The sequence below is a fragment of the Engystomops pustulosus genome, chromosome 6 (genome assembly GCF_040894005.1).
Source record: "Engystomops pustulosus chromosome 6, aEngPut4.maternal, whole genome shotgun sequence".
NCBI lineage: Eukaryota > Metazoa > Chordata > Amphibia > Anura > Leptodactylidae > Engystomops > Engystomops pustulosus.
Window position 1 is genome coordinate 93,274,216 of NC_092416.1, and position 15,562 is coordinate 93,289,777.

The 15,562-nt window shown below is 41.5% G+C and overlaps 1 protein-coding gene across 3 annotated transcripts in view; it reads right to left on the reverse strand.

The window, feature by feature from the left end:
- NECTIN2 (nectin cell adhesion molecule 2) overlaps positions 1 to 15,562 on the reverse strand; it is a 62,852-nt gene that overhangs the window by 20,321 nt on the left and 26,969 nt on the right. For 2 of the 3 annotated variants that reach the window (XM_072110394.1, XM_072110397.1), the window contains exon 6: positions 11,563 to 12,820. The exons of the other annotated variant lie outside the window; for it this stretch is intronic. In XM_072110394.1, the coding sequence (XP_071966495.1) occupies positions 12,351 to 12,820 (470 nt within the window). In that variant the 3' untranslated portion in view covers positions 11,563 to 12,350. Of the gene's footprint in view, positions 1 to 11,562; positions 12,821 to 15,562 lie in introns of those variants that run through there. 3 annotated transcript variants of the gene reach the window in all.

Consider the following 15,562-nt stretch of genomic DNA (forward strand, 5'->3'; position numbering starts at 1 on the left):
AATTGAATCATGACGAATCACGTGAAACAACAGGCATTTCCTGGCTACAGAGAGCCTGTAGGGCAGTGGTGGCGAACCTATGGCACGGATGCCAGAGGCGGCACTCCGGCACTTTCTGTGGGCACCCGGGCCATCGCCCCAGCACTCCAGACAGAACTCAAAGAATCTTCCTGCAGTCCCAAGCAACTTAAAAGATGCTGCTTTCAGTCATAGTTTGATACTTACTTCGCTACTTGGACTGTAGGAAGAGGGAGAATGTGTAGACATGGCCAAATTATCTATGGAGGACCTCCTGCTGGCCCCACGATTTTCTCTGTGTACAGAGGGACACTGGAAAGAAGCTAAAATTATGAAAATTTTCCATCTTTCTACTATGTTGCTGTCCTCAGGAGGCCAATATGATTGAAAGTTGTTGAACAGGGAGCAATAAATTACTGCTTTAATTTTTGGTTGGCACCTCGCAGTAAATAAGGGGGAATTTGGGTTGCAGTTTGGGCACTTGGCCGCTAAAAGGTTTGCCATCACTGCTGTACGGTGTTGTAGAACATTGTACCATGCTCAAGTATGCATAGGGAGCATGGTTTGGTCTTGAAACAATGCTGTGTTTTAGTATGACACGCACATGACAGCCGCCGCCGCTCTTAGAATCGCTTCACTCTTCAATTACATGTACACTTACAGAGGCCAACTTCACCAAATAAGCAAAGATGATACCATAGATTACGACAGAACCTGTTCTGTTAAACGTGGATACATGTAGAAATCCCCCAAAAGAGTGCAGAGGGTGTCGGCAGTAATTTTGCATTGATGTCACTGATTATTTTGCCCTTCTTTTCATCCGTCAGTGTCCGCTTTCAATCGGTCAATAATCCATCATCAGTATTGCTAAAGCCAAAAACAAACAGGAGTGGATCCAAAACACAGATGACCAGTAAATGGGATATTTGCATGTCCTCTGTGTTCTGTATCCACTCCTGCTTTTGGCTATCAATCCTGAGGCTTTTCATTCCTTCTCACAGATAAAATGAAGGGGAAACACAAACATTGAGGCAACGTCATAGAGTGGTGGAGGGTGAAAACAGCATTATGGAAATCACAGGGTGTTCCAGGGAGACAGCGGTCAGTTGGCAGCAGCATGAGTAGGCTGCACAGTGGCACAATGACATTGTGGAGCTTGCAGCAGCAGCAGAAGCAAGAGGCCACAGAGTGGCCCAATGACAGAGGGTTGAGGTGGCAGCAATCTGGTAGGCCACGAAGTGGCACAATGACAGTATGGAGGTGGCAGCAACATGGTAAGCCAAAGAGTGGCACAATGACAGAGTGTGGAGATGATAGCAGCAGCAAGAGGTCAGAGATTGGCACATTGACAAATTCTTTAGATGGCAGCAACATGACAGATTGTGGAGGTGGTGGACCATTCCAGTCCCTGGTAAAGATGGTGAGAGACAGATGGAGCAACTGGCAGCAGATGTGTGGCATCAGACAGGTGGCAGCATCAGAATAGTGGCTGAGGCAGGAAGTTAGAATCCAGACTCATTTCTCAACATTTGGGGGAGGCGTCATGGCTGATCTAATCTAATACATAAGGCATTGGTGTGTTGATATCCTGGCCAATCCAAGTCTGATTCATAGAGGTCAGTCTATCCACATTATGGGTGGACAAGGGGATTCTCCTTGGGGTAACAATGGCCCCCGCCGCACTGAGCACCAGTGCCCACACTACTGGCCGGGCAGGACAGCTTCTCTACTGCAAACTCTGCAAGCTGCGGCCACGCATAAAGTTTGGCTGCCCAGTAGTCCAGGGGATCCTCTACCTAGGGTGGTAAAGTGCTGTGCAAGTAGGGCACCACCTTCTGGTGCAGGGTCCACTCCATGTCCTTCTGTTGCTGGTGGCGGCTACCCTCCTCACTAGTCGGGTGAAGGAAGTTGCTCATTAAGGACTCCAGACTTAAGCTGCTGCTGATAGAGCTACTGCTGCTCCTCCCCCTCCCCTCCCCCTCAATCTCCCTACCGCAGCCAGGGCAGTAGTATGTGAGGGATCATTGCCAGGAACCCCTCGGTCAAACCTGAAAGAGGATGGACAATGGCGCACAAAGGCAACAGCCAACTGTCTTTTCAATATTTCTCTATACAGTCATGGCCAAAAGTTTTGAGAATGACACAAATATTATATTTTTAAAAGATCAGTTGCCCTCTGGTTTTTATGTGTGTTTGTCAGAGGTTTTTTCACATACAGAAATACAAGTGCAATCATATTATGAGTAACAAAAGCTTTTATTGACAAAATGAGTTAATGCAGCATGTCAATATTTGCAGTGTTGACCCTTCTTTAGCACCTCTGCAATTCTCCCTGGCAGCTCTTAATCAACTTCTGGACCAAATCCTGACTGAAAGCAGTATATTCTTGCACAATCAATGCTTGCATTTTGTCACAATTTGTTGGTTCTTGTGTGTCCACCTTTCTCTTGATGATTGACCACAAGTTCTCAATGGGATTAAGATCCGGTGAGTTTCCTGGCCATGGACCCAAAATATCTATATTTTGTTCCCCGAGCCATTTAGTTATCACATTTGCTTTATGCCAAGGTGCTCAATCATGCTGGAAAAGGCATTGTTGATCACCAAACTGCTCTTGGACGGTTGGGAGAAGTTGCTCTTGGAGGACATTCTGGTACCATTCTTTATTCATGGATGTGTTTTTAGGCAAGACAGAGAGCCGATTCCCTTGGCTCTGAAGCAACCCCACACGTGAATGGTTGCAGGATGCTTTACAGTTGGCATGAGACAAGACTGGTGATATCACTCACCTTGTAGCCCAATCCCGAAGCTGAAACACTTTTTGGAGCTAATCCTGCCGCTTGCTGGCCCTGGAGCCCTTTTGGCAACAATGGAACCTCTCTTCTTGAATTCCTTGATGATGCCATAGATTGTTGACTGAGGTGCGATCTTTCTAGCTGCGATACTCTTCCCCGTTAGGCCAATTTTGTGCAGTGCAATAATGACTGAACGTGTTTATGTAGAGATAACCATGGTTAACACAAGAGAAACAATGATGCCAAGCACCAGCCTCCAGTGGCGTGATTCCTACTTAATCATGACAGATTGATCTCCAGCCCTGTCCTCCTCAACACCCACACCTGTGTTAATGGAGCAATTACTGAAACAATGTTAGCTGCTCCTTTTGGGGCAGTCCTGCAATGAAGTTGAAATGTGTTTTGGGAGAAAAAGTTAATTATCTAGGCAAATATTGACTTTGCAATTAATTGCAGTTAAGCTGATCACTTTTAAAGGGGTTATGCCACAAAACAATTGACTGCAAAAAGCTGTCAAAGAGGTTAAAATATTTCAAAAATCTATTTGTAATGGTTACCTGGAAGTAAAGATGCCTTTCTATTTGTTTGTATGATGCTTGTTCAGCCTCTCTGCTGCTCCACACAGAAGAAAATGTGGGAGAGGCCTAGCCAGGCACATGCACAGCACTGACAGCGGCAGTTATTCCACACCTCAATGCCACAGAGCGCTCAGCCTTCAGAGTCTCCTTCCACCTGCTTTGCTCAAATAGTCCCTGCATTTACTGATCCAATAGAAGTCCAATTGAACTGTGTCATACGCCCCATGTTAAAAGTGCACCAAAAAAGTTGGTGCAGTCTGTCAAAGCAGTGCAGGGGGCACCAAATTCATGAAGAACGTGCGCCAGAAATCCTGAATCTGGCGGCCCCTGCACACTACACATGTACTATGTATTCTCACAGCACCATGGTCGATCAGGCTGACATGCATGGATGCATAGATAAATAGATGACTGCTTCTCACATGTTACTGATCTTTAGCTACTTCCCTGCTAGTCAGGCACAGGGGGCCCTTTGCAGGAGAGCAGGGTAACATGGTGGGACAGTGCATGGAGGAGAGTACAAGAGGAGGACTGCAGGAGAGCAGGGTAACATGGAGGGACAGTGTATAGTGGAGAGTACAGGAGGAGGACTGCAGGACAGCAGGGTAACATGGAGGGACAGTGTATGGTGGAGAGTACAGGAGGAGGATGCAGGACAGCAGGGTAACATGGAGGGACCGTGTATGGTGGAGAGTACAGGAGGAGGACTGCAGGACAGCAGCGTAACATGGAGGGACAGTGCATGGTGGAGAGTACAGGAGGAGGACTGCAGGACAGCAGGGAAACATGGAGGGACAGTGCATGGTGGAGAGTACAGGAGGAGGACTGCAGGGCAGCAGTGTAACATGGAGGGACAGTGCATGGTGGAGAGTACAGGAGGAGGACTGCAGGAGAGCAGGGTAACATGGAGGGACAGTGCATGGTGGAGAGTACAGGAGGAGTACTGCAGGACAGCAGTGTAGCATGGAGGGACAGTGCATGGTGGAGAGTACAGGAGGAGGACTGCAGGACAGCAGGGTAGCATGGAGGGACAGTGAATGGTGGAGAGTACAGGAGGAGGACTGCATCAGGAGAGGTCAGAGCTCAGCCTGTTACTTGTGTTATCTCTGCAGCCTCCTGTATGACCTGACGAATGGTGGAGGGAGGAGAGGGCTGCTACATTGCTATGATCCATGTTAGGGGAGGACTCCTCTGTGCAGCAGATGTCATGTCTGGCTACAGTTACCTTGTATCTTCTGCTGGAAGCACCTGTGGAGCTGGTAAGCAGTGGCCATCACAGCACAATCCCTGCCCCTCCTCCTCTCTCACTTCCTATTGGCTGCAGTGTGTCAGCTGATCTCTCAGCGTGGAGAGGAGCTGTGAGCCCGTGGAATGATCTGTAGTGCAGAGCAGCTGCTGACTCCTTGTGCGCAGACTCGGCCAGATCAGCTGCTTCTCAGGACGGGACACAGCTACCACCAGGGGGCGCCAGCAACCAGGACAAAAGGAGTCATCTCAGTAAGCCTGCAGATTTTGTAATAAGTGTAAATGGTGAAAGTACTTGTCACAATGCATTGGACCCAATTACAGCCATTTGCTATGGTGACACATCCCCTTTAATAACATTTCTGGAATATATGCAAATTGCCAATATAAAACCTGATGCAGAAGACTTTGTAAAAATTAACATTTGTATCCTTCTCAAAACTTTTGGCCATGACTGTAGTACGCCAGTTGTTCCTCCTTTTCAGCAGCTGGAAAAAAAAGTCACCCATTTTCAACCGGTAGCGAGGGTGGAAGAGGGTGGAGAGAGAAACTCATCCCTATGCTGGATGTTGACTATTCGGCTGTCACTAGTTAGGCAAAACAGCATGCTGCGGGCCATCTGCGCAAGCGACTCAGAAGGACTCCCAGCCTCCATCTCCACTGTATACTGCCACGACGCTTGTTTGTCATCTGCCTAATCTTCTATCTCCTCCGGATGTTCCAGCTCCTCCTCTCTTTAGTGGAAAAGCCACTGATTTCACCAGACTCTGCTCCAATGTCGTCCTCCTCCTCCTCTACTTCAGTCCCCTCTGGACTCATGTGCCCATGAGATGTAGTCACCATTTCTCCAGTGCACTGACCAGACAGATTTTGCAGTACAAGTTCCAGGACATGAAGCAGTGGAATTAAGTCATTCATCCCCGCAGTCCTGGCGACTGACAAATAACGTGGTCTCTTCAAAGGGCCTAAGGAAACTGCAGGTGTATTACGGTCTACTTGCATCATCAAAAAAATCAAATGGCTTTTCTCTGTTCATACAGGTGGTCTAACATAGGGAGGTGGAAATATTGCATATCAGACTATGTTGGGGGAGGCCGTTCTGCCGCTTCAACTCGAGGAGGGTGTGCTTGGCTTTGTAAGAATGGCTGAAGTGTATGCACAGTTTCCTGGCCATTTTTAGAAAGTCTTGCAGCTGGGTGGAAGACTTGAGGAACATGTTGACAACCAAATTGAACACATGCACCATGAAGGGCACATGGACCATCCCTCCTCGTTGTAGCGCGGACACCATGTTCCTCCCATTGTCTGTCACCATGGTTCCGATTTTTAGTTGTCGTGGAGAAAAGCCACACATTGATTTCTTCTTGCATGATGTTGAGTAGTCATCTCTTCTTCAAGTTGTTGGTGTGGCTGCGTGGGCCCTATAGGACATGTACTGGCCCTGACCATAGTTACAGCTCCACACGTCTGTGCTGCCGTGCACCTTGGAAGAAACCGATAAGCTCAAGGACTGGGACACCTTCTGTTCTATATATTTGTGAAGGGTTGTCCACGACTTAGAAAGGGAGGGACTGCAGTGCCAACAACTTGCACAGGAGCATGGTCAGCTTCTGCACCTTAGGATGGCTGGACGCATACAGCTGTCTCTTTGGGGTATACAGAAGCACAAGAATTAACACCCTGGGATAAGAGCAGAAATCACTAAAGAAAGTATGTGAATTTTACACAAAATTTCTTCCCATTCACATCAGCAACAAAATAGAACTGCTATTTGGGGTATACAGATTCCCCAAAACGGACAACCTGGTATTGAAACAGAAGTTATTACAGAACTGCTATTGGGGTATACAGATCTCCAAAAATGGACTCCCTTGGAGCAAAAATCACTACAGCACAGTACAGTAGAAGCAGGTGTACGCTACAGACAGTACATGCAGTGTGAAAGTCCGTGATTGAAAATGGCTGCCTTTTTATAGGGCTGTGTGACATCAAATAAGCCTGCTGGTCCTTCATAGGCTTACAGGTCTTCACATGTGATAGAGGGCGTTCCTTTCTCCTTCCCAGAGTTCTCTGCCCCATGTAACACTGTGTGCTTGCGTCCATTTTGGTAATAAAGGAGGAAAAAAAAAAAAAAACTTTGTTCCCACGAATCACTGCAAACTTCGGATTTGTGGCGAATTGAAGTTTTCCTGAAATTCTAACTTAAATTCGATTTGTTAGAATCGATTCGCCCATCTCTAAACAGCATAATTATACCACCTATCTTTAATAAATGTTATTACTAGAATCCAGGAAAGTTTGCAGCCCGATAATCATGGACAATAATGGGAAAAAAAATTACAAATCAGAAAATTACATTATACAAATAGGGACATATTTCACTGAATTTACATAAGATCAAGTTGCAAGTGACACATTGGGGAACGTAATAAGAAAATATTAAGAGGGAAAGAAAATGAGAAGAAAAAGCGAGACTGTAAAAGGGAACAGGAGAAGACCTCATTGGAGTTAAAGGAAAATAAAGAGAAGAAGTGAGAGGTCAATGGAAGATGAAAAAAATAAAGGAAGCTAAAAAAAACTGAAATAGGAAGTTAAAACTATAATACAAACAATGGTTTTGAAAACAAAATTAGAGAATATTACGCAATTTTCTAAATCATGGTCATTATGTTGTCATATGCAAATATGTCCTAGCTTGTAAAATAGCAGTATTTTAAGCTTAATAATATAATATACGTTCTTAAGCACAGAATAAAAATGTAAATCAGATAAATAAAAAGAACACTAATCACTTTAAGTTATTGGTTTAAATCTGGCATCTGGTGCTAATTTCCGTGATTATTTGTCAACCCCTATTTAACTTACAGCCTGACTTTCCAGTTTTCACTGGTGTGCTGTTCCAAAACCCTCCGGGAGCAGGTTGTCATGATGAAGGCCAAAGGGGTGCCACTATTAGCCATAGCAAGATAAATTGGTCATTCCAAGTCTGTCTTTTCTACAATATTGCACCTTACAACATCACGGGTAACATTATGTTCATCATAAAATTCGGAGAGGACTCAATCCAAACTGTGTAAAGAAGTCACTGAATATTGATGGAGAAAGTGTCATGGTTTGGGGCATGATTTCTAAAGCAGAAGTTACAACCCACATAAAGCTACTTGGCAGAGAGAATGCAAGTTATTATCAGTACCTTCTTCAACAACACATAGTTACTTCCCTGCATTCTTTACTCAATCTATCAGCAATTTTCATGCAGAATAATACCCTCTGTCACACAGACAGAAAACATTGAAACAAACAATTAAATGTGCAGCCCAGAGTCCTAGTCTAAACCCAATGGAAAACCTCTTGAAAATCCTTGGTGACAAAGCTATGGCTAAAAAACCCACAATAGTCTCAGAATTGTAGAAGAGACAAGAAGAGTGGACCAAAATCTCACCAGAGCAGTGTGAGTGACTAGTGATGTCCTGTGGCCACAGATGTGCTATAGTAATTCAAAGCATAGGGCATGTACACATTTTACTAATTGGTGACTGTTATCTTCAAAAAATTTTGTTATACTCTCTCTGTGCTACAATCAAAGCAACATAAAAAGGTTTTATGATTAAGAACTAGTGGCATGGTGTAACCCTCACAAAAAAAAAATTCATCAAATGTGAAAATTAATGGAGATCACATTTCTGAAAAAAATTCAAATCAAATGATCTTTACTCTAATGTATATGTTTGTATGACAAGCAAAACTTGAAAGGTACTGTAATAAGAAACCTGAGACACTACTGTATGTTTGTATGCAACCAAATTTATCATAAAATGTAAGTATGTCAAAAGGGGCATATTAAGGAAATGCCCCTCGAAACATGCTTCTGTATAACACCATTTAAAGTGGCATTTGGGGGCTTCAGAAATGTCTACAGAAGTAGTTAAAAAAAGAAAAGGATAAAAAAAAAGGACAGGAGAAAGAACTTTAACTAATCAGACACCGATAAGCATATTTGACAAAAAAGGCAACTCAGGTAGATTAGTCTAGGTACCCTTGGAGAGTTTTTGAATGAACCTGGCAGGAAGATTGTTCTAAATATCTTGGAGATCCTACCACAGACCTTATACGGATATATGCTTGCCCATATCTTGAGTCTCTCGGATAGACTGATCAGGGCATGTTGGAGCCATATCGTCAGTTCCAGGACTCGGAACTAACATTGTTGCAGGTTAACAATCCAACCAACATAAAGCCAGAGTCAAAACTAATGCCTCTCTGATGGTACTACATGATGTAAAATTACTTCTCAGTATTGAAGACTCCATTAAACCTGACAAAAATGCAAAATCACCAAATCCATTTGCCGAAACTTATAAAAGGAACCTCCACCATGTTCCACTGTTGTATGCATATACTTATATCACTCTTCAGCTCTATGCTGAATAAAACACCTGTAACAGCTAAAATATTTCATTGCAAATCTTAAGCGGTTATTTTTTTTGTGTATTGCCTAGATTTTAGTGAACAGCTGAATCACTTGATCTTATTTCTACATCAATGGTGAGAGTTTCCATGTAGAACAATGCTGGACAGACTTGTTAACAGCTCTTGGCGGATGGCATTGATGGACATCTTTCCATTGACACCATTCTATTTTTGAAAACATTCTTCTTGCAGCATTGTTTCCGCATACCTGGCTAAAACTATTACTTACACCTCTATGGTGGAGGAGGAGAAGGAGAGGCAGAAAATATAATAGCAAACGCCTGGTGGGAGGTCAAGGAGGAGTCAAAATTTTATTTGGAAAAATAAAAAAAAAAAAGCATTTATTGGAACTTTCTTCATTAAAACTAGAGACAAGACGCTGTGACAATGAAACCAGATAACTTTTATTTGCAGGAGGCTCACTGGATAATAAAAGCTAACATTCTATCCTCTTGTGAGAATGTGTCCATAAGGTGACATTGGAGCAAATTCATAATAATTACATAATATAAAATGTATCTTTTTAGAACACTGGCTTCACTAACCAGAAACAGTGGTAGCTTATTCCATATGATGTGATGAAGGAAGTAATTCCTTACCAATTTTGCCGGTTTTAGTAAACCGTCATCCATGGGAATTAGTGTGTTGTCAAAGCTACAATAAGTAATCAGCAAGAGACTATTAGGATATATAAACACATTCTGAACAGACCAAAAAGGGGACAGGAAAGCACCAGATAGTACTGATTGTACAGAATACAATCACGGTGGGTATATACCGACCTTTCTGATTCCCTAGCCATTAAAACACTGCCTGTATCCCAGCTCATCTCTGCCTAATGGTCATTCTTGAAAGAAAATATAAGAGCGAGATGGCACTAGGGCCCCCAAGGTAATCCTATAGGATAAGTTGTACACTGACACCCACACCTCAAGGTGGAGGCTTTCCTTGGGTGCTTTTGGATATTTGACATGGAAAATAATCCTTAGGCAGCAAAACAGTTGAATCTGTATATACTATAGTACCTGGTCAAGTGGATAACAAGCAGATTGTCAAAGAAATGACTGGGGAAAATTTGGTGAGGTGATGAGGTCCACACATCAGTTCATTCAATTTATTATTGGCAGATTACACATTTCATAATGGTATTAGTCTCCAGGTAAATGTAGAATTCATAACCAAGTTGATCACGGAGACACCAGACCAGTCATTTCCATTTTTAATTAACCATCTCCAATCAAAACTCAGAAACGTTGGCCTGCTTTCAAGGACATTGTCTGGATCAGTTGCTCTGTGGGCAAAGAATAATTTTCTGATAAAGGAGGTAGGCCACCTCCAAATGCCTAATCTGCAAAAATAAAATGTACTTCAATGAATTGATGTATGGACTCCATCTCATCAGGTTTCCTTCCCTTGTTGGTTTCAATTCCATCCTGACTAGTTTGGTGTTTTTGTGTGACCAGTAGATTACAGTCATTGACAAGTGTAAAAAGGAGGGACCAGAGACACATTGGGGGTGCCTAATGAAGGCTCAAAAAGCAGAGGCAGTGGAATCAAACAAAAGTTTAAGTTTTTATTTAATACTTGCCAACAGGTCTTCCGGAGAACAGCATACGGATCTTTTGCTTAAGTCACAATCAACTGAAAACGTGACATTAATTGTTATAAAGGCACTGTACATACCTCCTGAAAAAGGGGTTTCACTTGCATGTAAAGTGCCAACATCAAATCTAAAATTAAGAGCCCAGCAAATATTGGAGTATTCCACCAAGGTTGGGAGATTTGCCACCTCTTCTAAAACTTGTGTGCCTGATGGACATTCGAGGAGAATTGGAATGCATATCTTTCTTTGTACATGGTCTTAATCTTCTTATATTTTGATATATATAGCTGCCTTCCTTCTAAAATAAACTTTTAAAATTAAGCTAATGAGCCAGAAGGACTCTGGGGTAGTTACCAGGCTGTTGCAAGAAGCACTTCTCCCTTCAAACATGTGCTAAAACCCTGCTGCAGTGAGAATACACAAGGCATAATTTTAAAAGTTGCTTTTAGAAGGAAGTGAGGTCATGGATAACAAATATTAAAAAAAAAAAAATTTACACAGTCCTAGTGCCTGGATCTATGAGTAAGTGCCACTGGTTTATTCACGCTTGATTTTTATGGTAAATTCCCTATCAAACAAACTTAAAGAAAACTTTCTTAAAGCATGGATATAGCAGTTCTTGAGTAACTAGGACCATCTACTATTCGGGATCCTAGAACAGCTGGGCGACAAACACTGTGGGAACTATAATAGTGGCCATATTGGTTATTACCCAGCTTTTCTGGAAAAGGATATAACTAAGAAGCTTGACAGTTTGACATTAAAAAGGGTTACCTGTAGATTTATGCAGAAGTAGGATTTATCTTATTTAATCCTCCATAGAAAAATATTTCACAAAAATGTGACGACTGGATATTTTTACATGATGTTTATTAAAATTTTTCTTTTTTTTATACAGAAATACAAAAAAATAATAGCAGAAATTTAAGAACACAAAAATTATCACCCCTACCCATTATCTCGAAACTCCATTTTCTTCATATTAATCCTTTAAAATATTAACCCTTTTTTTTAAATAGTGCAAACCCCTTTAAAAGGAAAGATCCAGTGCACAATTTGCAGATACTTCCAAGACTGCAAGTGGCATCATTATCCTGGCACAATAAGTTCATATATAAGGTTAGAGTGGCATCCCTATACCATACCTAGCCCCCTGAAATAATGAGGGGTACTCATGAAGCCCAGCAGGATAGGGTAGTCCATATTTAAAACAGTCATAAGTCTTAATAGTCCTGGATATTCTCTGAGAGGAAGAGCAGAAGATCTGTGTTGTCTAGTTAACAGGCATGTAATATGTCTACCTGTTCACCACGGTATAGTGGCGTTCATCTAAGGGTTTCTAAAGTATCTGTAGATTAGGCAATGTTTATGGGAGGATGTAGATATTTTAGTGTGTAGGGGGATTGCACATACCTGAAGAGCAAAAGTTAAATGAAGGTGATATTTCATAATGCATATGTACATTGCGGACCAAATGGCTCACGGTCAATGAGGTTAGATAAAGTCCAGGTGACTGGTGGGACAGGGTTGGGTAGAGTTCCACATACTCTATATTTCATTTCACTGGGACGGATATAAACACTCAGCAGTCCAGGTGTTTAGCATTAGATAGCGTTGGTACACAGTTCTTATCTAGAGTGGTCACACATACACAGCAGTCCTGGAGATGATAGAGCCATCAGTCTGTGACTCCATGTCATCATCCAGGTAAGAGTCAATTGGATGATGGGGTCTGAGTTGCAACATAGGCCCCACCTCATTAAATCGTTCTTCTTCCTCGTCATCCTCGAGAACTTTGTATTTCATCCTTTCGTCCTCATCATCCTCCTCCTCTCCCAAAGAGGGGCTAAGTCCACTGTCTCTCAAGGGGACTGGGCCTTTGAGAGGTTTATCCAATTCTCCATCATCTTGGTAAGTAAACTGCTCAGTTGGTTTTCCAGAGCCAAATACTCTTAGCTTCGGATTGTATGTTCCACGATCCTTCTTGCTCTGTAGTCCTCCTCTCTTGATGACGATGAAGATGATGGCAGCCAGAAGGAGTAGGACCAGAATCCCCCCAATTACCCCCCCGGCGATGGCTCCTGCGTTTGTCTGCGGCTGCATTGCGTGTTCTGGGTACGAGAGAAACATAGGAATTCTGTAGCCTAACATTTCAGTCCATTATCCCCACCAAACCCCCAACATTAGCATATTGAAATACATCTACTACTGAAAAAAAAAAAAAAACATGCACAAGCAAAACAGTGAGGAAAAATCTAGGAGTCAAAACATGCAATGGCAAGTGCTCGCTTTGTCTCTATATGATGAGCATGTAAGAATGAAGGAAGGTCTCAATCTGTACATGCACAAGATCAGTTAGCAAAATGGGGTTCAGTATGTGTCACATGCAGTTCTATGGGGATAAGCTGAATAAACGGTATAATCATTCTCACAATATATATGTATGTATAGTATTTTAAAAAAAAAATATTTTATTAAAGTTTTATTTTGATACAGATTAAGAATCAGACTCCTTGCAAACTAAAGTTAAGTCACTGAAGCTCAAGTGCTTAATTCATTACAATATCACTTGAGACATTTGAAATAAAATACAAATTTAATAAATGACTCGATTCACGAAACAAAAATCCATAGAAAAAAAAAGATATATAATCTTTAGGCATTTCCATAGCTATACTATTAGAACATGTGACATACGGTATCCAAGTTTTTCATCAAACTTCTCATCGAATAGAATTATAGATTCATTCAACAAAAAAGTTCAGCAATGGGAATGTGCGGCAATTAATTAAATAATCAATTAAAGTTTCTGATCGCTTGTATATTTATAGAGGGTTGAATCAAGCAGAATAACTTTGTTTTAGAGAATTGGATTGAGAAGGAAGAACAAGACCTTGCTGCTGCCAAGCAACAGTCTACAAATTATGTATGGGTGGAAAAATGTCAAATGTATCCATCGCTTACTACCAAAACTGAGAGGAGTGGCATGTATGAATTTATAATTTATTAGATAGAGTTGTTGTTCATTTGGAGCCGCTTCACATCAATGACCCAGTAGTAACCACAAGTTTTAGTTTGCATTTGAACTGAACATAAATAAAACAACTAAATTATGTGACTTGCTGGCACCCGGCACATTCTTCATTTCTAGCTAGGGCTTTATAAAAGAATCATTACAATCTCATCCACATATTAAAAGGACATCTTGATTCCTTTTTGCATCATGCTTTTAAGAAAAAATACAACCTAATGGCTCCTGAACTGAACCACACTATTGTATAAACAGGCAAGCTTAGGGATTTATCGCATTACAGAAAACTGAATGGTTGTAGCACAACATTAGACAACCTATACGTGGAACGACTCATTCTGCTTATAATGTTTTCTTCCTTATTTAATCTGAACTCACAGTTTGCAGTAATTATAAACACTATGAGCTCATTCACAGAAACAGCAATAAGCGCCATTATTATTATTAAACAAGAACTAGTTCCATCTAATGCGCTGAGACTAAAGAATAAAGGACTCAACAGGAGCAGCATGGATTGTAAAACGTTTACCACAGGTACAATGAATCATGTAAAATGTATAATAACTGTTCTGTACATTCATCATCCATGTAAGAAACAATTCTATTGTGATGCCCCTTAAGTTTTTAAAAAAAATGTTTATTAGAAGATACCACTAATAGAAGTGCTACTTTAATGTGCTACTATAGTCCTATATTGTCCTGGGTATTGCAGGAGAAGACGTAAATTAGAAAGTTGAATAATATATCAGAACACGATTTTAATCTATGTCTACAATAAATTTAGAGTGTATAATCAAATCAAGTAAATACAGCTTCATCCTTAATATAACTATAAAAATGCAAAATTTTTGTAGACATAGGTTAAAATAGTACAACTTTCAAATAAAATAAAAATAAATCCAAAAGATCTCATTAAAAAAAAAAAATTGGTGAACCAGAGGAACCACCTCAAGGGCCCCCCAAAAGGGCAGTAAGCCACTTTTCTTGCACTTTTATAAAAATAAAAATACCCATCTATAAGGAAATTAGTAGTTAATCAGTGGGATGTGACACCTGGCATGCCACTACATTGTGATAGAAGATGGAAACAGACACCCAAGGCTGGGTTCATATCACATTTTTTGCATACTGTCGACAGACACACATTTTGCCTGAAAAACGAATCTAATCTAAACAGATGCTGAGGAAACCATGACTTTGTGTAAGAGCCCTTAGCACACAACTAAGTATATTTCTGCCTGACTTGCTCCCTGCCATCAGCATGTGTTAAGACCCGGGGAAGGGAAGGTGCAACCCATGTGTGACTGTCAGTCTTCTCTCCTCCACGCTCATGCAGCTCCCCCACTTCTCCCCATTTCCTGTCATGTGCATTGAACAGGGGAGGGAGGAGAATGGCGTGGAGTAGAGGAAGAATGCATGAGGAGACAGAGGTAGGCAATTTGAAATGAACTTTTATCATTGACTACAAAAATGATTCAGAATTCTAACTAAGGCTTTTTTAAAAGCAGTGTAACGTAGGCTATTGGAATTTGTCACCAGCTAAAAAATTACGTACATTCCTGGTGAACAGTTCGCTTTAATTAGTCATGAAAGTACAAGAAAAAAAAAATATATATATATTCCCAGCTCAAGCTCTTGAGTGACTAATGGTTATTGATTGAGGGTTGAGCACAAGATGGCAGGTTACTCTTCTAGCAATCATTGTAAAGCTAGGACTTAACGAGAGAGGGAGCGCAAGAGCGAATAAATAAATAACTTTCTGCTACCCATAATATATACAGAAACCACGTACCTAAAATACCAGAGAACCAGAGAGAGGTAT